Genomic DNA, 25199 nt, shown 5'->3' on the forward strand with positions numbered 1-25199 from the left:
CCCCGGCCCCCTGCTGAAAAAGTATGCTGACCCCTGGCTTAGAGCCAGTGCTGGATTTATATATAAGCTAAGCAAGCTATAGCTTAGGCCCCCACTCTCTTGGGGGCCCCCCCAAAAAACACCTGGATGTACATTTCCAAAATATAAGATAAAAAACGAATAAAATAAAACCTATATACAGCTACAGTGTTTTGTGTTGTGTAGGCTCCTATTTGTTATGTGCAAATGGCTTTAGAATCATAGAATCATAGAATAGAATCATAGAGTTGGAAGAGACCACAAGGGCCATCGAGTCCAACCCCCTGCCAAGCAGGAAACACCATCAGAGCACTCCTGACATATGGTTGTCAAGCCTCTGCTTAAAGACCTCCAAAGAAGGAGACTCCACCACACTCCTTGGCAGCAAATTCCACTGTCGAACAGCTCTTACTGTCAGGAAGTTCTTCCTAATGTTTAGGTGGAATCTTCTTTCTTGTAGTTTGGATCCATTGCTCCGTGTCCGCTTCTCTGGAGCAGCAGAAAACAACCTTTCTCCCTCCTCTATGTGACATCCTTTTATATATTTGAACATGGCTATCATATCACCCCTTAACCTCCTCTTCTCCAGGCTAAACATGCCCAGCTCCCTTAGCCGTTCCTCATAAGGCATCGTTTCCAGGCCTTTGACCATTTTGGTTGCCCTCCTCTGGACACGTTCCAGTTTGTCAGTGTCCTTCTTGAACTGTGGTGCCCAGAACTGGACACAGTACTCCAGGTGAGGTCTGACCAGAGCTTTAGATACCGACTAGGTCCATAAATTACCCTATAGCATATATTCAACACAAAAACAGCGACAATTTGTTGTTGACAAAGGACAGCTGGACATATAAGGGCCCCATTACCTTCAGTAGCTTAGGGCCTCATCAAACCTAAATCCGGCCCTGCTTAGAGCCAAACTAATCAATGACATTTGTCACCTAATTTGCCATTGCGTCCCGTTAAAAAAAATCTGGTACACCGACTGGGGCTCTGGAGGTAGAACTGTAGAGTTGGAAGGGACTACGATGGTCATCTCGTCCAACCCTCTGCTGTGCGGGAATCTTTGGGCCCAACATGGCACTCAAATCCATGACCCGACCCTGAGATTAAGAGTCTCATGCTGTACTGTGTGGGGCTTTAACCTACCACAACCCCAACTAATATCCACAGCTGTCAACTTTTCCCTTTTCTTGCGAGGAATCCTATTCAGAATAAGGGAATTTCCCTTTAAAAAAGGGGAACGTTGACAGATATGCTAATATCATGTCTGGTTGGGTCCTTAACTTGAACCAGGGCCTCAGTGCGCACGTATAGCTCTGGAACGTAAATAGAGGGTTTCATCCCTCCTCTCAAAACACCCATTTTTATTCTGCTCCAAATCCAAGGAGCTCAGGGCAGAGCATGTAGATGTCTTCCACCCTGCTTCCTCCTGGTATTAGCCTCACAACCTGTAAGGAAGGCCAGGTTGATTCTGAGAGAGCGCGACTGCCCTAAGATTTTGATCAAGTGAAAAATTTAACCTGAGTTTCCCTGGTCTTGGTCAAATGCTCTATCAACCTCAAACTCAACCTGATGTTGCAAATTATTTAACTGACATGTATTTACCTGCAACACCACTTAACACGTTTTTGCTTCTGTCCATCATGCATCATGGGACGCAGGTGGCGTTGTGGGTTAAACCACAGAGCCTAGGACTTGCCGATCAGAAGGTCGGCAGTTCGAATCCCTGCAACGGAGTGAGCTCCCGTTGCTCGGTCCCTGCTCCTGCCAACCTAGCAGTTCGAAAGCACGTCAAAGTGCAAGTAGATAAATAGGTACCGTTCCGGCAGAAAGGTAAACGGCGTTTCCGTGCGCTGCTCTGGTTTGCCAGAAGCTGCTTAGTCATGCTGGCCACATGACCCGGAAGCTGTACACCGGCTCCCTTGGCCAATAAAGCGAGATGAGCGCCACAACCCCAGAGTCGGTCACGATTGGACCTTATGGTCAGGGGTCCCTTTACCTTTACCCTTATCAAGTTTTTAGAAAGAAGAAAAATAAGGCAGTAAATGGCGCCATTGGTGCCCTATTCAAAGTCTAAATTTTGAAGTTTGTGGCTCACACCATTGCCATATCCCCCCAAAGCTATTTATTTGGTGCTGCTCTTACACTCTATACAGCAAGTTTGGGCAGATCCTAGTGCTGGAGCGAGGGGTTGACGCATCTTATGCATCTGGCATTGGGACTGGACTACATAAGTGCTTCAGTCTGCAGAGTTTTCTCTTGGGGAGAAATGAGAGATACTCTACTTTGGGATAGCTACATTTACAAATGAGACTCGATAGATAGATTGCTGGATGTAAGCAAGAAGGAGAAACAATGGGATATTCATGAATTGCTACTACATGTGCTTTAAAAAGTATATTCATCTCTCCAAGCTGTTTTCTCGCTGTGCTGTATTTTTTTCCAAGAGGAACGTAAGGGGTAGAAAGGAAAGTTTGTTGTGTGTTTTTTTCTGCTCCTAAAGCAGTTTTTTTTCCTTGCCAGTAACACGTAACAGAGATTTATTCGTATCTCCAGGGCTGAGAAATGAAACGCTGAAAAGCAAATTTTCTGCTTTGGAATGCACAGGTATGTTTAGATTTTTTTATTTTTATTTTTTCAAAAACCTCAGGAAAATGAAGCGCTTTTTTTTTCTTTTTTACTGCAGTAAGACTTTTCTTTTCTTTAAAAAGATTTTTAAAAGCAGCTTTGTTTTTGCCAAGTGTGGGAGAAAGTAGCTTTATGCTGTGATCTTGCACATAATAGTCTAGGAGTACACCCACTGCAGCAGCAAATATAAGAATAAAATAAAAAAGGAAGGCAACTTTACAGCTTGATCCTATGCATGTTTATTTCGAAGTAAAGTATATGCACAGCCGGTCTGTGCACATATGGGCTTACTCCCATGCAAGTGTGCACAGGTTTGCAGTCTGGGTTTTTGAATTTCCGAAATGTTGCCTCAACATGCTCCCCCACATGCCACACACATGCACTTTGGCAATCTTGCGTTAAAATGCACACGCAAGGTGGAAATGTGCCACGAACCACCGTATGTATCTGGGAGAAGCTCTGTTTGCGCACCTTTTGCACAGACTTCATAGTTTCCTCAGCCACATTACTTCTAAATTACAATAATGGCATTGCGTCAATGGGAAGTAGGAGGAACAAAGACCTTTTTTTCCTGCGTTCTTTGCTATTTCTCTCAACAACCTGTTTAGAAGGAGGGGGATTAACTGGAGAATAGACAATAGAAAGGGCAGGAAAATTTTGAGCAAGGGCCCTCAATGATGGTGATGATGATGATGCTAATAATAATAATAATTTATTATTTATACCCCGCCCATCCAGCTGAGTTTCCTCAGCCACTCTGGGCGGCTCCCAATCGAGTGTTAAAAACAATACAGCATGAAATATTAAAAACTTCCCTAAACAGGGCTGCCTTCAGATGTCTTTTATAAATATGATAGCTGCGTATTTCCTTGACATCTAATGGGAGGGCGTTCCACAGGGCAGGCGCCACTACCAAGAAGGCCCTCTGCCTGGTTCCCTGTAACCTCACTTCTAGCAATGAGGGAACCGCCAGAAGGCCCTCGGTGCTGGACCTCAGTGTCCAGGCTGAACGATGGGGGTGGAGACGCTCCTTCAGGTATACAGGACCAAGGCCAAGGGCTTTAAAGGTCAGCACCAACACTTTGAATTGTGCTCGGAAATGTAGTGAGAGCCAATGTAGGTCTTTCAAGACCGGTGTTATGTGGTCCCGGCGGCCACTCCCAGTCACCAGTCTAGCTGCCGCATTCTGGATTAGTTGCAGTTTCCGGGTCACCTTCAAAGGTAGCCCCCACATAGAGCACATTGCAGTAGTCCAAGCGGGAGATAACTAGAGCATGCACCACTCTGGCGAGACAGTCCGCAGTCGAATTCAAATTGCTGATGGACTTTGTCATCATGGACATTCAAAATGTCATAGCTCTTGTCAGAAGGTCCCAGGTTCAATCCAGGAAGGGGAGTATCCTCTGCCTGAAACCCTAGACAGCAACTGCCAATCAGTGTAGACAATATTGAGCTAGGTGGACGATTAGGCTGAATTGGTATAAGGCAGCTTCTGATGACCTGCTATGTTCCTAAGACGTGATGTAGTGCAGTACCCAAGAAACTATCATATTTGTCTGGATCTCACTTCTACCATGACCTACCATAATCTCCTCAACTCAGTCAACTATGCAGTACAGTGGTACCTCAGGCTACATACGCTCCAAGTTACATACACTTCAGGTTACAGACTCCGCTTACCCAGAAATATTACCTCGGGTTAAGAACTTTGCTTCAGGATGAGAACAGAAATCGTGCTCCAGCGCAGTGGCAGCGGGAGACCCCATTAGCTAAAGTGGTGCTTCAGGTTAAGAACGGACCTCCAGAACGAATTAAGTACTTAACCCGAGGTACCACTGTATATGCAAAATGGGAAGATTGACATTGACCAATCTTACAGAGCTGTTGTGCACATCAGAACCTGACAGTGGATCCGAAGTGCTTTGAAACCTGAAAGTGTTGTATTTCTATTACTAGTCAGGGATTGGACTCAAGAGGGCGAGATGGAGGAGGAGTGGTGGAGATCACCCCTCCCTTTCTCCTGACACTGCAAGAGAAAAGGGAGACAGCCTTGATTTACAGCAGGGCTTTGAGGAAAGTTACAGCTCAGAGAGAGAAACAAACAGAAAGGTTGTGAAGTGTTAGAAGAAGGGGTGGGGACTGCAGCAGGGCAGCCAGATGACATGTTGTCACTGGAAAGTATTTCTGATCCCCCTTCTCCCAGGACACGACGTTCGCTAAGAATACAGGAGCAAAGGACTCAAAGACATTTGAGTGTCCATGAGGGGCCACCATAAGGGAAGATGCTGTTGCTGGGAAGGAGGCAGAGGAGCCCAGTTTGGAGCAACGCCATTGTTAAGGCTTGTTGCTTTCTTTTGTCTCTCGCTATTAGGATTGAAGTAAACCCATAAAAAAAGGGACTCTACCTTGTTTTCTCTGCCCTTGCTGCAACCGGGGGAGGAATAGCTTTCCCAAAGCTTTGGCATTACCACTCCTCTTGCTCTTCCTATTCCAACTGTCCTGGCCTCTTTCAGGAGGATATAAATGCAATGTTGCTGTTGCTGTTTAGTGCATCTTTCAAAGAAGGATCCGTCAGTGATTCCTGCATTGCAGGGAGTTGGCCTACAATTCTCTGATTCTTAGACAAGCAGCAATACTACACTGCAGCAAGCACAGCACCCTTCCAGCAGGCTGCGTGATTGCTCTCCATGACTGGTCAAAGCTGGAGACTGGATCTCATTATTAGAACCTATGGAACTTCACGGCGGAGAACTGTGTTTACAGGCTGTGATCCAAATCAACTGGGCTGATGAGTGTGCAAAGGAACTCGAACATAGGGATGCATGAACCTGTCAATTTGGGGTCTCTCAGTTTCTCATCTTACCAATCTTAGATGTTCACATTTCTACACACTGACATATACACACACACACACACACACACACACACACACACACACAGTGGTACCTCGGGTTAAGTACTTAATTTGTTCTGGAGGTCTGTACTTAACCTGAAACTGTTCTTAACTTGATGCACCACTTGAGCTAATGGGGCCTCCTGCTGCTGCCGCACCACCGGAGCACAATTTCTGTTCTCATCCTGAAGCAAAGTTCTTAACCTGAAGCACTATTTCTGGGTTAGTGGAGTCTTTAACCTGAAGCGTATGTAACCCAAGGTACCACTGTGTGTGTGTGTGTGTGTGTATATATATATCCTTGTGAAAATCTGCCAACATTTTAGTGCAAATTTCTCCTAATAATCTTATTTTTATATTAATTTTCATCCTATATACACAGTCTGCAAACTATTTTCTCCTAGCATATTGCATTTTATATTAATTTTAATAACATATGCAATGTAATGCACACACCATCCCAGTAAATGCATTTTGTACACATTGCTTGGCTGGAGAACTGCACTGCAAAATTCAGAGGTGTGAATTTTGAAGGATGGCTGCATTCTGGTTCACATATTGATCAGAATTTTTATGGAAATGATGTAATTTCTCCCTCACCCCTATGTACATGCCTTAAAAAAACCAAAACAAAACATAAGACACTTTTTAAAGGTGAGCATATATAGTGGGATTTTGCAAAGAAGCACCAAAGACTATGCAAAGGGCATTTGAGTGTGGCTTTTTGTGCAGCAGAGGAGGTTGCAGTTCAAAGAAACACAAGCCTAAGATTGAAACTGTGCATTTACCTTGGAACACAATGAAACACAATAGGACTTACCACTGGGTAAACATGTACACAATTGCACTGTCAACCCTGTTGACCAAATATGATAGTCTTTGCCCCCCCAACATTTGTAAACGGATGTCACTGCAAATTGCATTGTGCTGATATATTTGGACACACATAAATAGCACCCCTTACGTTTTCTAGTAAGGGAGAGGCCAAATTCCTAGAGCATGCATCCCTCAGGCTAATTTCAAAGACTCTGCAGACCTCTGACAATAGCAATGTTTCCCTCCCCAGCTATGTGCGGAGGAAGGGGAAAGAGGGAAGGGGGTGTCAGAAAGAGAAAGAGAGGGGAGTTGGCAGAAAGAAAGAGAGAGAAATCCCCCCCAGCCACTTTGGACACTGTCCCAAATTGCCACTGCTCTACTTACTGCTGGCTAGGAATGTTAGGAGGCAACACTTATCATCCAGAGATCATTGCAATCAGCACTGTTTCAGTTCTGCTGCAGTTTGGCTTCTGTCAAAGTCTACGTCATTTGTCTCACTATCCACTATGACCAAAACTAATATAATAAATAATGTGATTGATTTCAATGAATGTAAATAGAAGGGAAATGTCAAAAACAATGCTGAAAATAAAATAATTATATGTGTAGTCTTTCAGGACTATAATAACCCAACTACAGAGAACACTGCGAATATTTGCTTGTGCGATATGCCCTCTTGACCTCAGACAAATGAGCAAATTGTGTCAATTTCAGCTCCCATGCCCAATGGAAATGCAAGGCAATTCTTCAAAATCTCTACTGCTGAAAGGTAAAGGTAAAGGGACCCCTGACCATTCGGTCCGGTCGTGGCAGAATCTGGGGTTGAGGCGCTCATCTTACTTTATTGGCCGAGGGAGCCGGCATACAGCTTCCGGGTCATGTGGCCAGCATGACTAAGCCACTTCTGGCGAACCAGAGCAACGCACGGAAATGCCATTTACCTTCCCGCCTGAGCGGTACCTATTTATCTACTTGCACTTTGACGTGCTTTCGAACTGCTAGGTTGGCAGGAGCAGGAACCGAGCAATGGGAGCTCGCCCCGTTGCGGGGATTCAAACCGCCGACCTTCTGATCGGCAAGTCCTAGGCTCTGTGGTTTAACCCACAGCGCCACCTGCGTTACCCCAAGAGAATGTGGTCCTCCTTTCCGGGGTGAAGGTGGGGTGGGGAGGGAATACTACTCCTGGTATAGAAGGAAGAGCCCCAAAATTACAATGTAAAAATAATGATAGACATTTGATAGTGCTCCTCTTTAGGACTGAATAGAAGGACAGGTAACTGCATATCCACCAGATCATTCAAATTAAGCTACTGCATTTCTGGGAGCGATGATTTGAATTAAAAAGGGCTGTTTCCCACATTACATGCCTCATTAACCATACTTGTAAGCAAGTCAGAAATAAGGCAGCATTCATGGGTAGACTTATAAAAGCATCAGAGTAAACGGTACTCAGGGGCAGAGAGGTGAGTTCGAGCTTTCATAATGAGAACATTCAGGTGATACCAAGAATATCAGGATTATAGCGAATATTTGTGGAGGGACCATCAGAGCAAGTGCTTCAGTTGCAGAAGGCCCTGGGTTCAATCTTCTGTTGTTGTTCTTTGAACGAATCAGATAGCAGATGGTGGGAAAGACTTCAGGCTCTGTTGATTAACTTAGCCTCAATCCCATGCACATCAGCTTTCTCCCCCCTGACACCAGTGCATTTTCCTGAACGTGGGCACTCTGTATCTGGGCAGGATGGCAGGGGTGCGCACACAAACACTTCCCCCAACATCCCTGTGCATGCTCAGCTATCTCGGCATTCAGCTGGACAGATCTGCAAGATAGCTTCCAACTTGTGTTCTCTTAAACACGGGTAGTACCTTCCATGCAATTGCTTGCATTTCAGCAAATATGGGTAGACGCTTCCTGCAGATGTTTCCTGCTTGACTGAGGGGAAGTGTAACCTGCTCCAGGATGTAGCGACCAGGGCTTGTGTGCAGCCCCCTACCTCTGCCCAGACTTTGTGTGTTCACATGTTCAAGTGAATGCCTAAACACACCAACGCCGTATGTGCCCAGACTTCCTCTCTGCACACATCTGCGTGGTGTGCATAATGTTGGTGGTGAAGCTTTGTTCTCTGATTGCATGTTAATTCAACATGTGAGAGAACTTTCCTTCTGAACAGGGCTATCTAGGCACAGACAAACCTTCTAAGAACCACAGCAGCCAAAGCAGAATAGGGAACGGGTCATATAATGTTGACACTGTGAAAAATCGTACTGAAACATGACAGTGCTGAATTGGAGGCTCGTGTTGCACTAATCTTTTTCAAGGGTGAGCGTTAGTCCAGGGGGATCCCTCCTCCATGGATGTCCCATGCTATCCCCAAATCTGTTCTGGAGGACTAGCGGAACCCCATGAACATATTTAGTGGATGCACAGAGAGAGGATAGGGGAAGAACATTCCATTGCACATGGAAAATTGGTGTGCTGATGGAACCTAAGCTGAATACAATCAGAAATGTCACATCATAAGAGATCGCGTCCTCCAATTTACTAGTCCAAATCCCGGGTTCACAAGCCCCATGGGACAGAGGTGGACAAACACGGGTTCTAATTCTCTCCCCCTTTTTTGCTAGAATCCCCCAAACCCACCAATCAGAGCCATACACTTAGAATTCAAAAATTCTGAGCCCAGGATTTTGTTTGGGGCACCAGAACTGAAGCTACTTTGCAGTCCTTTTACTGAAATATCCATTCTACCAGCAGATCTTAATCTAACACCTGCTGACCTCAGTTGTAGTTAATTCTGAGATTCTCTGCTTTTCTCCTTCTCTTTTAAAGTAACTTTGGTTCGGGAAGTTCTGCCGGAAGGCGGCTGGGTGAAGTCTCAGAAGCTGGGGATAAGGCTGGGGACTCAATAGAATTTCCTGTGATCAGGGGAAAGTGCTTCAGTGCCCCTTCCATTGATTATCAGAAACAGAACCAATCCTTAGTCATAATTACCCAATAACACTGCTCAGACCAGGGAATGCTATTTATACAGGTTGCATAAATCAGTTTTGGCTCACCCTGGTGCAGAGTTTTAAATACCATAGCTTCATTTCTCTGATGCCTGGAAATATCCACGTTTCTCTAAGATCTTTTGCCAGTCCACAAAATAAAAGAAACAATGAAATAAATGCTAACTTTTCTACATTAGAAAACACGAAACAGCTTGAAGAAACCATGAAATGCTTTAAGGAGGCACATTACATTGAACATTTTTCAACTATTACCTGTGTGTGTAGGTTTATGGAGGACTGGTTTGGGGAGTAAGGCCCCCCGAGGTCATTCCTGAGTAGGTTGTCGCTGTGCATCTTAGTTTTGAGGCAGGTGATGTAACGATTACAAAAGTCCTTGCACAATTCATTCACTTTCTCCAGCTCCAGGAGGTGGATTCTCAGGACCTGAATGGCTTTCACCATCTGGGGATGAAGAAGAAACCCAAGGGAGCAGAGAGTCAGTCCAACCATAGAAAGCATTCACCATCACATTCAAAAGATAAACGTAGCAACCAGGGTTCCCAAAACGTATCCATTCATTGGCTGCATGAAACAGTTGAATGATTCTTATGGATTAACAAGCCTCCTGCCTGATTAATTGCCTAGCAAATGGAATTTATTTATTTCTACAACACAAGTACTGATAGAAACTGCAAAAGACAAGCACCATCTTAGAATAGGTTTGCCCTCTCATGAGCGAGATAAAACGCATCTTTTATGAAGAGGCCTATTGAGGCACCTCAGTGTATCATCTTAAACCAAAGTATATAATTTTCTTTAGCACTATCTTTTTTCATAAGCAAATTGAACTAAATAAAACTCTTGGTTATTTACCAATGTTTATTTAACCCAGTGGCAGCCCTACTAGTGACCTAAACATATACTAACAAAGATTTAAAAATAATTTTATAAGTTGTGTTTCCTGGCTTTTTATGTTTTGTGGTATTTTATGCATTGTGACTTGCCGTTGTTTTTACTGTTTAGTAATTCTTTATTGTAACTGATAGTAAGTAAACTGTTTAATTATTACTTGCTGATATTTAATTTTACTGTTTACTGTTACAGACGGACCTCGGAAGTCAAACGGAATCTGTTCTGGAAGTCTGTTTGACTTCCGAAAAGTTAGAAAACCAAGGCGCAGCTTCCAATTGGTTCCCAATAGTGGAAGCCACACTGGACGTTTGGCTTCCCAAAAAAGTTCAAAACCCAGAACCCACACTTCCGGTTTTCGGTCGTTTGGGAGCTGGAACGTTAGACTCCCAAGGCGTTTGGGAGCCGAGGTATGACTATACTTTTAATGGATTGCTGAATATTGCTTTATTTGATATAAGTTGTTTATTTTAAACATATTGTGAGCTTTTTTTGTATTGAATCACATTTCTACTATTAATGTTTGATGTTTTATTATGTTTTTATTTGTGTTGGAAGCTGCCCAGAATGGCTGGGGCAACCCAGCCAGTTGGGTGGGATATAATTTTTTAAAAAATATTATTATTATTATTATTAGATGATGATGATGATAAAATCAGTGAACCAGGAGTGGGGATATCTGTGGCCATCCAGATGCCTTTGGATTCCAGCTCCCATAATCTCTGACCATTGGTCATGCTGGCTAGGGCTGATGGGAGTTGGAACCCAACATCTGAATGGCCACAGGTTATCCATATCTGTTGTAAGGTATGCAGAAAGTTTCTAGTTTCCATAGCGATTTACAATTCTGGCATATCCCTTCCTCACTGATAGTTAATGTTTGTGACTCTAGGTTTGGTGAAATGCAGCACAGCCACACTTAGAAAGACAGTGAACTTCAGAAGTTAGAACTACGTGTTTGAAGCAAAGGTGCACACTCTCTCATTCATAAAATACTAGTCCACTAAAAGGTACCATCCATGAGGGAACATGTCTAACAGTGCTTGTAAAAGTTGTCTAGTGTTTGGCAACTCTCCAGGGCGAGGGAGTTCCATGGCTGCAAGACAACCACCAAAGAATATTATTCATACTATTCATCCTTATCTATCTATCTATCATCTATCTATCTATCTATCTATCTATCTATCTATCTATCTATCTATCTATCTATCTATCATCTATCTATCTATATCTATCATCTATCTATCTCTCTATCTACTCTATCTATCTATCTATCTATCTATCTATCTATCATCTATCTATCATCTATCTATATCTATCTATCTATCTATCTATCTATCATCTATCTATCATCTATCTATCTATCTATCTATCTATCTATCTATCTATCATCTATCTATCTATCTATCTATCTATCTATCTATCTATCTATCTATCTATCTCTATCATCTCTCTCTCTCTATATCTATCTATCTATCTATCTATCTATCTATCTATCTATCATCTATCTATCTATCTATCTATCATCTAATCATCTATCTATCATCTATCTATCTATCTATCTATCTATCTATCTATCTATCTATCTATCTATCATCTAATCATCTATCTATCATCTATCTATCTATCATCTATCTATCTATCTATCTATCTATCTATCTATCTATCTATCTATCTATCATCTATCTATCTATCTATCATCTATCTATCTATCATCTATCTGTCTTTATTAATTTAAAATAAATACATTTATGAAAAACAGACATACATGCAAGTAAACAAACATACAATCAAACAAACAAATAACAGAAAAATCAAACAAACCACCACACTATAAGATATAAGAAGATTAATATAAATCATCATATATACTCCTGGTATTGAACACAATTATAAAATTTATAGAAAAGAAATTTAAAACTGACTTCCAATTAATCTCACTGTAGTTTGTCTATCCATTACTTTCTACCACACAGTTACATATTTCTTATATAATATTCATTCATATTCATCCAATGCCCTTTTAATATGTGTTTTTTTTTGGGGGGGTGTTATTGGGTTGTTGTTTTTATTTGGATTATATATTTTGTGGTTTTGCATTTTGATTTTGTTCTGTGAACCGCCCTGAGACTTCCAGGTATAGGGCGGTATATAAACTCGATAAAGAAAAAAATAAAAATAACATACCATTATTGTCTATCTACAGTTGGAAAGTCTCTGAGAATACAGGTGCTGCTTTCAATGAAATTCAGTTAGGATTGAATTTGGTTGGTTTGAGTCAACTCCTTGAAGGCACTCTATAGAGTGCAGCCAAGATGCGCATAGGAGCAACCTGATCCATTCTCAGCAGTAGATTGCAAACATAGGTGCAGTCACTGAAAAGGCTATAGATTGTATCCAATGCTAGTTCTAGCCAGTAGACCTACTGAAATTAATCTACATAGCTAATTTAGGTTCATTAATGTCAAACGGTCTACTCTGAGTATAACTTAGCTGCAGGCAGTGGCGTAGCGTGGGTTGTCAGCACCCGGGGCAAGTCAAGTAATTTGCGCCCCCTAACCCGTGGATTTGCGCCCCCTAACCTGTGGATTTGCCCTAACCCCAGATGTTGCGCCCAGTGCGGCCGGCCCCCCCTGCACCCCCCACGCTACGCCACTGGCTGCAGGTAGGTAGCCATGTTGGTCTGACGCAGTCAAAATATATATAAAAATCAGTATCTGAAGAAGTGTGCATGCACATGAAAGCTTATACCAAGAACAAACTTAGTTGGTCTCTAAGGCAGTGTTTCCCAACCGGTGTTCCGCGGCACACGAGTGTGCCGTGAGACATCGGCTGGTGTGCCGCGAGATGCCTGGAGGGAGGCGGGCGAGTCGGGCGGCGAGAGGCGGGGCGGCGGCGGCGAGGAGCCGCTCGGCGCGCAAAGCGAGGGAGGCTGGAGCCAAGAGCAGCGGCGAGCAGGAGGCGCTTGGTGGGAGATTCAGCCGAGCCCGAGCTGCGTGCGCTCCCGAACCTCTGGGCGGAGAAGAGCGTGCGTGTGTCCGGCTTAGCGACGGATCCTCTCACCCGGCGCAGCAGAAGACAACCCTCGGGGCGGAGCTCCTGCCACAGGCCTCCCGCCTTCTTCCCCACGCGGGGCAGAATAAGTGGAAACCGGCGGACGCAGCGGGTTTCTCAGCCGCTGCCCGGGTTGCCCCTCTCTCCTACAGAGCCGCATCCATCCCAGCCCCTCCTGTCATCTCAACCTGCCCGTCTAATTTACATACCATCATATCCTCCTTTCTTATTGATTCACTTAGATTTAGTCTTACATTTCTCGCTTTGTCTCCGTAGACTGCGCGGAGGGAGAGCCAGAGAGAGGCATCGCTCCTGCGCGGCGGGAGAGGGAGCAGCCGGAGCGATGCCCCAAACAAGCTGAATTCCGAGCGAGGGACTGAGGGGGGAGGGAAAAAACTTTCACTTTCGTGCGTCCCTCCCGGCGTGACGCTGCGCGCTGACGTCACGGGGCGGGGCTTTAATGGTGGTGTGCCGCGAGATTTTTTTTCAGTAAACAGGTGTGCCGTTGCCCAAAAAAGTTTGGGAAACACTGCTCTAAGGTGCCACAGAGGGACACGGGTGGCGCTGTGGGTTAAATCACAGAGCCTAGGACTTGCCGATCAGAAGGTCGGCGGTTTGAATCCCTGCGATGGGGTGAGCTCCCATTGCTTGGTCCCTGCTCCTGCCAATCTAGCAGTTCGAAAGCACGTCAAAGTGCAAGTAGATAAATAGGTGGCGGGAAGGTAAACGGCGTTTCTGTGCACTGCTCTGGTTCACCAGAAGCGGCTTAGTCATGCTGGCCACATGACCCAGAAGCTGTACGCCGGCTTCCTCGGCCAATAAAGCGAGATGAGTGCCGCAACCCCAGAGTCGGCCACGACTGGACCTCATGGTCAGGGGTCCCTTTACCTTAAGGTGTGAATGGACATTTTTTTATAACTTAGCTGATAGTGCCCCTTCCGAGCGTCAGGAGGAGGGGGTTTGCGGGATCACGACCCACCCACACTCGCTCTCGCGAGGCTGGCGCCAGCCTCGCGGGAGGCAGGGATTCCCCCAATTACCATCCCCTGTGGTGCCAGCCAATCGGCTGGCGGCAGGGGCGGGCCTTAGCTGATAGCTATAATGTTTCAAAATGGAAAAGGGGAAGGGGCATTTGAAGGACAACAAATACTGGAAGTGATTTATAATTTCCTAATTTTAAAATAAATTTTGGAAGAATCTCAGGGGACCACAAAAGCCTCCTGGAGGATTACATGTTCAGTCATCCCTGGTTTTAACAATAGTCAGTAAGAGCAAGCTAGAATCAAACCACGGTTTCTGACTCCAGCTGGCTCCTAAACTATAGCTTTAACAAACCATGCTTCCTTTCTCGAGTTTGGGACATATTGGGGGAATAGCACTTAAATTCCAGTTTAAAACTGGAAGCAAAGATATTTGGCGTGCAAAAGAGAAGGGAAGGGGAGCGGAGAGCATGCTCTTTCATGGCTCCCTTGTGTGGCAGGCAACCATGGTTTCCCATTGATCTGAACCAGGTATTGCATCCATGTTTTAAAATGCATGCTTCGGTCGCCTAAGCAGGCCAAAAACCCCAGAAGCTCCATTTGCAAAACTCAGCATCTCGCTCCCGGAGTGCTTTTGGGACCCAGCCGTAAGTGTTCTATGCAAAAGCGTCCCTGATTATTCTCAGCTGGCCACTCTGCCTAACAAGGCTGGAGAGTGGAAACATGCCTGTAAGCTCTCCCTTGAGCAAAGCCTTGGCCTCAGTAAAATATACCCCATAAATGTTAAAAAATTTACACATAAAACATTCCATGCATGGAACTGAGACCGTACGTTTTACAGCCCCGGCTCAAAATCTTGAATAATATATAAAATCCCAGCTATTCACCACAGGGCAATAAATCTGCTTTTTTATGTAACAAAGAGTCTTTAAATTTCAAAGCACTTTTTCAACTTGCTAATTTTAGTGGCCACCTTTACAAACTATTAGTCACAGGCTGCTCATGGGTAAGACGACTATGCAAATTAACTTGGGATGGCCCTGTAGTCTGCGAGGGAGTTTGCCATGGTACAATTAGGGAAGGAGTCCAGCACAAACAGGGACACCCCCTTTTTGCTCTTTGCCAACGGATGTTTACCCTCAGAAGCAGCGGAAGCGCTGGGCAGTGACAAGAGCCTAGTGAGGATGACCTGAAGATAAGGAGGTGACTTTCTCTCCTAATGCACACTGAAGGCTTTCCAAATCGAATCACAAAGACAGAAGGGAGGCAGGAGGAAAGGGCATGGTTGTGTGTGTGTGTGTGTGTGTGTGTGTGTGTGTATGGGGGAATTGACAAACACAGAAAGAAAAAAGGTTAATCAGAAGCATAGCAACCCAGGATCAGATAGGGGGCAAATTCCTCTCGTTCCCTGCTCTACTCTATAGAGAATTCTTGAGATGAAAGTGATGACACCCCCCCCCCCAACTCCTGGGAGTCCGTTGCAGCTGCAGCTTGCATGGGGCTTGTCCCTTGAATGGGAACTGCTCAAGCACTCCTGTACACCATTGTTCATTTTTTACAGATGACAGGAAGGAGCAAAGCGACGCAGATGGGGTGAACTGGGATGCCTTTGGCAGGATGTAGGAGCAGTACTAGAGGGACACGGGTGGCGCTGTGGGTTAAACCACAGAGCCTAGGACTTGCCGATCAGAAGGTCGGCAGTTCGAATCCCCGCGACGGGATGAGCTCCCGTTGCTCGGTCCCTGCTCCTGCCAACCTAGCAGTTTGAAAGCACGTCAAAGTGCAAGTAGATAAATAGGTACCGCTCAGGCGGGAAGGTAAATGGTGTTTCCATGCGCTGCTCTGGTTCGCCAGAAGCGGCTTAGTCATGCTGCCCACATGACCCAGAAGCTGTACGCCGGCTCCCTCGGCCAATAAAGCGAGATGAGCGCCGCAACCCCAGAGTCGTCCGTGACTGGACCTAATGGTGAGGGGTCCCTTTACCTTTAGGAGCAGTACTGCTTACTGGGCCTTTCCTATGGAAACCATGATAGCATAGTTGCCATTTTGGATTTTGGACGGGGAGAGTGTGTGAGCTCATGCGCACGCATGCATGTGTGTGATTCAGTTGTATGTGTGTACATGCGTGATTTGATAGAAAGCAGGAAATGATGACTATGGGCAGGGCTTTTTCTGGGGGGCACTAATAATAATAATAATAATAATAATAATAATAATAATAATAATAATAATAATAATAAATTTTATTTGTACCCCGCCCCCCGCCCTCCCTGGCCAGAGCTGGGCTCAAAGTGGCTAACATCATATAAATAACACAGTATACATAAAAACAGGCATCAATTAATTAAAATACATCTTCAAATTAATTCAGACAAATTAAAATCTAAAAAAATTAAAATCTGCAAGGGTATGCAGTACTGGCACCCCCCCAAAGAAAACCACTGACTACAGGCCCTCTCTGGAGCCAGATCAAAGACTCACTAGCTCACAGTAATACATACCACCCCAGAACATTCACACAGGAATCCAGGACAGGGGACGACCATTTCACATGGGGTTCCACTCCCAGCCCCCATGGGCACTGGCGAAGTGCGCATAAGGGTGCCATGCACTGTGACAGCCTACCATGCCCTCGTTCTGCCCTCTTCAGGGTCCAAAAGGACCCACACATTGGTGATCGCAGGTCAATTGGATGAGCCTAAAATGTTCCCCACCTGTAATACATATCGGCAGCATCAACCTGTCTTTTATAGGTTGTACCCAATGCTACTCATACTTGGAGAAGACTTCCTGAAATTAATGTTGTTGTTGTTTAGTCGTGTCCGACTCTTTGTGACCCCATGGACCAGAGCACGCCAGGCACTCCTGTCTTCCACTGCCTCCCGCAGTTTGGTCAAACTCATGCTGGTAGCTTCGAGAACACTGTCCAACCATCTCATCCTCTGTTGTCCCCTTCTCCTAGTGCCCTCCATCTTTCCCAACATCAGGGTCTTTTCCAGGGAGTCTTCTCTTCTCATGAGGTGGCCAAAGTATTGGAGCCTCAGCTTCACAATCTGTCCTTCCAGTGAGCACTCAGGGCTGATTTCCTTCAGAATGGAGAGGTCTGATCTTCTTGCAGTCCATGGGACTCTCAAGAGTCTCCTCCAGCACCATAATTCAAAAGCATCAATTCTTCAGCGATCAGCCTTCTTTATGGTCCAGCTCTCACTTCCATACATCACTACTGGGAAAACCATAGCTTTAACCATACAGATTTTTGTCAGCAAGGTGATGTCTTTGCTTTTTAAGATGCTGTCTAGCCTGGAATTAATAGACATGGCTAATTTTAAGTGGGTCTACCCTGAGTAGAGGGACGCGGGTGGCGCTGTGGGTAAAACCTCAGCACCTAGGACTTGCCGATCGCATGGTTGGCGGTTCGAATCCCCGCGGCGGGGTGCGCTCCCGTCGTTCAGTCCCAGCGCCTGCCAACCTAGCAGTTCGAAAGCACCCCTGGGTGCAAGTAGATAAATAGGGACCGCTTACCAGCGGGAAGGTAAACGACGTTCCGTGTGCTGCGCTGGCTCGCCAGATGCAGCTTGTCACGCTGGCCACGTGACCCAGAAGTGTCTGCGGACAGCACTGGCTCCCGGCCTACAGAGTGAGATGAGCGCACAACCCTAGAGTTTGTCAAGACTGGCCCGTACGGGCAGGGGTACCTTTACCTTTTTTTACCCTGAGTAGAGTTTAGCTGAATGCAACCTTGGATTTTTATCTGTCTGTCTCTGGACACACACACTTCAGTCTTATTCACACCGTACACTGGGACTGTAGTTTGTTAAGGGTGTTGGGAATTGCATCTCTGTGGGGGATAAACTACAGTTCCTGGGGTTATTGGGGGGGAGGCGGCTTGTGCTTTAAATGTGCTTCAAAGGTCACCCTATGCGCTTATTAAGAATCCATGAAATTTCACAGGTTGAGGCAAACTAATGTGTATTCGATTCGTTGCCTCCCACTTAGGATTGACACTAATGCATTGCCAGAAAAGAGGATTTGCATCACCAAAAAAGAAAGGAAAAGAAAGGCAACATCAAGTTGTATAAAATTTGTGTATGGTATTTTTCATTTTATTTTTGGGTAAGCATTATTTTAATTTTAATGACCACATGGGAAAGTAGTCTGACCAATAAAGTTGAAGGAAAGAAACTGAAGGACCATCTTGCCCTGAGAGGAGTGGAGAATAATAATAATAATAATAATAATAATAATAATAATAATAATAATAATAATAATATATTTATATCCCGCCCTCCCCAGCCTTGGCTGGGCTCAGGGCAGCTAACAACAATAAAATAATACAAAAGTGACAGCTTTTTCTGAACAAACAGGTTGTCTCACACATTCTATTTAACACACACACATACACACACACACACTTATTGAGCAAATTGAGTGCTGGACTAGAATGAGTGCTGGTTTCAAATCAGCAATCACCATCCTTCAACCCAGGCTTCCTCAACATCATCCCTCCAGATGTTTTGAGACTACAATTCCCATCATCCCTGACCACTGGTCCTGCTAGCTAGGGATCATGGGAGTTGTAGGCCAAAAAACCATGTGGAGGGCTGTGGTTGAGGAAGCCTGCTTCAACCTATCCTACTTCACAGGCTTGTTGTGAGAATGAAATGCAGGCCGGAGGAACCACAGAGGCCACCCTGAGCTCCTTGGGAGGAAGGGGCAAGATAAAAATGTAATAAGTAACATAAACGAATGATAATAATAAAAGTCCTCAAGGAATGCTCTGTCAGCCCGGCACGTCCATCCAACTATCTGCTTTCCTGAAAGTCAGCATTCAAGGGCAAAGGCACGAAGACTTGACATATACATGTGTGTGTATGTAAAATAAATCTCTCAATTATCTCAGCTCATTTGCTTGGGGGTCTCTCATTTTATGTCCCTGCTTCGCTGAGCAGTATATCTGTCCGGATAAAGAGTTACAGTCCGATGGAATACGTGCGCGGGGTTGTAAAAAATACAGATGCTGAATTAATTGACTGTGTGGCACTCAGCAGCTGATTGAGTTGATAATGGCAAGATCTGACCTTTTTCTAATTTCTAATTATGTGCATCTCGCCTGTGAGGAATACATGATTCTTATTCTAATGATGCTTAATGTCGCTGGCCTTTTCATCTCCTCTTTGCCGTCAGCAGTGGTGGACAATTTACATAGGATTAGTAGCATTAAAATTTTGTAGATACAACAAACAAACTTTGGGGGGAAACCGTATTTGCTACAGCCTGTCTTAGACGGAGCCATTTCTTGCGGAATTCCCACCAAACTGCGACCCAGCAGGAAAATGAGCCAATGAGAGGAACGTGTGAGAGAATGATAATGATAAAAATATCTTATATTGAGTCTGCATAAGCCAGTATTGTCTGGATTCATTGATAGTTAGGGATGGAGTGATTTGGTTCTCTTTGCATTTTAATATGAACCCATATAATTTGTACTTCCTGAAAAAGCACGTGAACCAAAATACTGCTATCCTTCAAAATTCACGCTTCACCAAATTTTCTGATGCAACCAAAAATTTTGTACAAAAATGCATAATACTAGTCCAGTGTTTCCCAAACTCGGCCCTCCAGCTGTTTTTGGACTACAACTCCCATCATCCCTGACCATTGGTCCTGGGAGCTAGGAATGATGGGAGTTGTAGTCCAAAAACAGCTGGAGACCCAAGTTTGGGAAACCCTGTACTTGGGTGTGTACATAAAAGTGCACATATTAATGAAATTAGCATTCAGCATTTACTATGTATGGGGAAATTGCAAAATAATAATATATATATATGTGTGTGTATAGTAGTGCCTCCTACTTGAGAGGTGCAGAGGGTGGCAATACGAGAAGAGGGCCTTCTCTGAAGTGGCTCCCTGTCTATGGAATGCTCTCCCCAGGGAATTTCCCCTACCGCCTTCACTATACACCTTTAGGTGCCAGGCAAAAATGTTCCTTTTTAATCAGGCCTTTGGTTGATTTGATTGACATCCTATGCCCTTTTAAAATGTGTTTTTTTTGGGGGGGGGGCTATTGCATTGTTGTTTTTATTTTGATTATATATTTTGTGGTTTTATATCTTGATTTTATTCTGTAAACCACCCTGAGACCCCCAGGTATAGGGTGATATATGAATTCATTAAATTAAAAATTTAAAAATTTAAAATGCACTAAAACAGGGATTCCCAAATTGTCACCACCTGTCATTTGCGAGCTTCATTTGGGTTGTAGAATCAGTCTTGTAGAATTGGAAGGGAGCACAAGGGTAATCTATCCCCCCCCCCCATATTTCAAGTCTCATGCTCTACCAGCTCAGCTATCAGTGGCATGCCTGTCGATTTGTGGTTGAAGACCAGAGACACACACCAACCACACTGAATATTCACATTGATTTTTAACAGTATTTGACAGCTTCTCTCATTTCTTATACAGTGGTACCTCGGGTTAAGTACTTAATTCGTTCTGGAGGTCTGTTCTTAACCTGAAGCACCACTTTAGCTAATGGGGCCTCCAGCTGCCGCTGCGCTGGAACACGATTTCTGTTCTCATCCTGAAGCAAAGTTCTTAACCTGAGGTACCATTTCTGGGTTAGTGGAGTCTGTAACCTGAAGCATCTGTAACCTGAAGCGTATGTAACCTGAGGTACCACTGTACAGGACCAAGGCCATTTAGGGCTTTAAAGGTCAGCACCAACACTTTGAATTGTGCTCAGAAACGTACTGGGAGCCAATGCAGATCTCTCAGGACCAGTGTTATGTGGTCCTGGCGGCCACTCCTGATGTTTTGTGTACAGTGGTACCTCGCAAGACGAATGCCTCGCAAGACAAAAAACTCGCTAGACGAAAGGGTTTTTTGAGCTGCTTCGCAAGACAATTTTCCCTATGGGCTTGCTTCGCAAGACGGAAATGTCTTGCAAGTTTGTTTCCTTTTTCTTAACACCGTTAATACAGTTGCGACTTGACTTCGAGGAGCAACTCATAGAACGCGGTGTGGTAGCCTTTTTTGAGGTTTTTACAGACTTTGGTGATTTTTGAAGCTTTTCCAAAACTTTCCCGACACCGTGCTTCGCAAGACGAAAAAAATCGCAAGACGACAAAACTCGTGGAACGAATTAATTTCGTCTTGCGAGGCACCACTGTACATCGTAATGCCCTTTTATTGCTATGGCCAATGGTTAACACAAATAAAGTTTCATTTCATTTCATTTCAAGATCCCAGGTATCTCTATCTCAGGTATCTCCAGCTAAAAGGATTAGGAAGCTGGTGATAGGAAAGACCTCTGCCCTGAAGAACCACTGCCAGTCAGAATAGTTCGACGACAACTCCCTTCATCCCTGATCATTGGCCAAGCTAGCTGGGGCTGATGGGAGATGGAGTCCAATAACACCTGAAGGGCCACAGGTTCCTCATCCATGTTTAGACAATCCCGGGGTAGATGTATCAGTGGAAAGCAACTTCCTATCCACAAGCTCTAGCCACATCAGTGTGAGTCGCAGGGAATGCCATTGCAGCAAGAAACACATGAAAACAACAAAATGACTATTTTGTGGGATCGTTTTGCTTTAAGCAAAATACCATTCTGCCTCTCAAAGCTGCTCCATATCCTAACACACTGGTGGCGATGGCTGGAGGGCTGCTTACTTCTGCAGAATCAATGGTGCTCAGTAAGGAGTAAGTGTATTTCCTATACTGCTAATCCTTCGAAGCTGAAGAAATCCAGGGTTGGTGCCTATGTCTTATCTCTAATGCCCTGGTGCAATGGCTGGGGGTGCAAGAAGATGGGATGACATGTTTTCTAAGCATGGAAATGTTCAAGCAGCAACCTGGCAGGCTGGTGCCAAGGGCTTTCTCCTATTTATTGCATTTAATTATGTCCCACAGATGCACGGCAGCGAGTTCAAGTGACGGCAAAGAATGGATCCAGCCGGCCTCGTGGGAAGACGGCAGTGCTTTGCAATGCTCCTGAATTCATTGGCACAGCTTTCACTTTGACATGGAATCCCTTGGATAAATGACACGGGATGCTGATATAAGAACGGTGAACTTTAATATAATCTGTGCAAAAATAGCAGGAGGCAGTCGCAACAAGCTGGTTATACTCTGCAGACAATCTCTCAAAACAAAGGAAGACAGAAGCCCAGGCGTTTAACCCATTGTGGTCTCCTCCAAGCCCCATTCCTGTCAATTTCACCGAAGGAAGCCTCCATACCACCGTAGCCTGGGAAAAAACCCAAAATAAATAAACTGTCATAGGCATCAAAATGAAAAACGGGAAGCCGAGAATGATAAAAATCACAGCTGCTTTAAAATGATCAATGTTCTCAATGCACAAGAATATTACTCACCCCCTTGTCCTGGACCTAAGGGCTGTAGGTCTTCTTTCTGGCTTGCAGGATGGGCCAAGATCTTTCTGCTCATCACGTGCTTTGGATATGAAGACAAGAGATCCGGTGGCAAAGTACCTTCAACTGGAAAGTTGCTCATCGTGGGTTGAAGTTGCAAAATTGTGGAATGCTCTCATGCTGCAGTTGCTTTCAAGATTGGATCTCTACAATGCGCTCTACGTGGGGCTTCCCTTATGCTTAATCCAGAAGCTGTGTTGAGTGCAGAACGCTTGCAGCACAGTTGCTGACAGGAGACCCCATTAGCAAATAACACCTGTGCTCAGAGACCTGCTGATTTCTTACCAGGCCAAGTTCAAGGTTTTTACCACTACTATGTTGTTGTTGTTTAGTCATTTAGTCGTGTCCGACTCTTCGTGACCCCATGGACCAGAGCATGCCAGGCACTTCTGTCTTCCACTGCCTCCCACAGTGTGGTCAAACTCATGCTGGTAGCTTCGAGAACACTATCTAACCATCTCGTCCTCTGCCCTCCATCTTTCCCAACATCAGGGTCTTTTCCAGGGAGTCTTCTCTTCTCATGAGGTGGCCAAAGTATTGGAGCCTCAGCTTCACAATCTGTCCTTCCAGTGAGCACTCAGGGCTGATTTCCTTCAGCACTCAGGGCTGATTTCCACTACTATAGGAAGCCCTTGACAGCTTGGGACCAGTTTACTTGCAACATGGACTTATCCCATCCCTCATCTCAACTGCTTTGACCTGGCACTGCTTACAGTTGCCACATACGGTAATACTTGTTCCACTGAAATCAATCTTTCAGTGTGGCAGCATCCATACTTTGAAACTCCCTGACTGTTGACAGAAGGCATGTGCCTTCACTGTGCAGTGGTACCTCGGGTTACAGACACTTCAGGTTATAGACGCTTCAGGTTCCAGACTCCGCTAACCCAGAACTAGTACCTCGGGTTAGAACTTTGCTTCAGGATGAGAACAGAAATTGTGCGGCAGCGGCGCGGCGGCTCCATTAGCTAAAGTGGTACCTCAGGCTAAGAACAGTTTCAGGTTAAGAACGGACCTCCAGAACAAATTAAGTTCTTAACCTGAGGTACCACTGTACTCTTTTCGGCGCCTGCTAATAACATCTTTGTTTAGGCAAGCCTATCCATAAATGTGGAATGTTGATGTGTATTCTAATCTAGTTCTTAGCTCAACTATTTCTGAATGTTTTAAATAGTTGTTTTTGACTCCTTTTACAGATAATTCCAGAGTTTTCTTCTTGTTGAGCTTGTTGTTGTTGTTGTTTTACAATCAAATGGTATGTAAAAAAATAAATAAGAAAACACACCTGCTGCCAACAATGCCCACTTTTAAGCACCAGGCAAATATGTTCCTGTTCTGCCAGATTTTTGGATATTAATGTGGGATGACTTATGGCCCCTTCTGGCATTGAGCTTTTACTGGGGTGGAGTAGAATGTTTTCCTTGCCATTGATGTTGGAAGGGCAAATACTTTTAGCTTGTCTGCATTTTACTGTTTTGTCAATTTTATGGCATTTTCGTCTTTCAAATACTTGTGCAAGTCACCTTCTATTTGTAAGTTGCTTTGAGACTTAGTTGTAAACAACAAATCACCACCACCACCATCTTCCTAGGAGTATCTGGTTTACCGCTGTGAAAAACAAGATGCTTGGCTTGATGGATCTTGATCTGACCCCGTAAGGCTCTTATGTGCTTATTATGTGTCCACTTCCACTGCCATGGCACTCTGCTCTGAATGTGGACATGAGCGAGACCAAATATAAGACATCTCTCGGCTCATCCGCACTCACCTTTGCATTCATTGGCACAGGTCTGGGCTTTCCAAGGTCGATGCCTGAGAGCCTTTCTTCCTGCCTTGGCGCTTACCCTGCAAAAGTCCGCTCTTTAGCACTGAATCAGAGTAAAGAGCTATCTGCAGAAAACCTGTTTGCTCCAATTGCTGTTTGCTCCAGTTCAGCAGCAAAGAGCAGCCTTCCCCTGCCATTCTCGAACACGGACCAGGAAAGCTTGGGCTTGTGCCTAGAATGCACAGGGCAAAAGTTAAGCTCCCTCTAGGTAATGTGAAGGGGACGCGGGTGGCGCTGTGGGTTAAAGCCTCAGCGCCTAGGGCTTGCTGATCGAAAGGTCGGCGGTTCGAATCCCCGCGGAGGGTGTGTGCTCCTGTCGCTCGGTCCCAGCGCCTGCCAGCCTAGCAGTTCGAAAGCACCCCCGGGTGCAAGTAGATAAATAGGGACCGCTTACTGGCGGGAAGGTAAACGGCGTTTCCGTGTGCGGCTCTGGCTCGCCAGATGCAGCTTGTCACGCTGGCCACGTGACCCGGAAGTGTCTGCGGACAGCGCTGGCCCCCGGCCTCTAGAGTGAGATGGGCGCACAACCCTAGAGTCTGTCAAGACTGGCCCGTATGGGCAGGGGTACCTTTACCTTTAGGTAATGTGAAACCTAACAGAAATTCTGAAGAGACTGAAGAGAAAAGTTGGGGGGGGGGATGTTAAAGAATTAA

At 44.9% G+C, this 25199-nt stretch overlaps 1 protein-coding gene across 12 annotated transcripts in view; it reads right to left on the reverse strand.

Annotated features, from left to right (window-relative positions):
- PKNOX2 (PBX/knotted 1 homeobox 2) overlaps positions 1-25199 on the reverse strand; it is a 432230-nt gene that overhangs the window by 63508 nt on the left and 343523 nt on the right. For all 12 annotated transcript variants that reach the window (XM_077919659.1, XM_077919658.1, XM_077919660.1 and 9 more), the window contains one exon: positions 9619-9807. In XM_077919659.1, the coding sequence (XP_077775785.1) occupies positions 9619-9807 (189 nt within the window). The remainder of the gene's footprint in view (positions 1-9618; positions 9808-25199) is intronic.

Source organism: Podarcis muralis, chromosome 15, assembly GCF_964188315.1.
Source record: "Podarcis muralis chromosome 15, rPodMur119.hap1.1, whole genome shotgun sequence".
Taxonomy (NCBI): Eukaryota; Metazoa; Chordata; class Lepidosauria; order Squamata; family Lacertidae; genus Podarcis; species Podarcis muralis.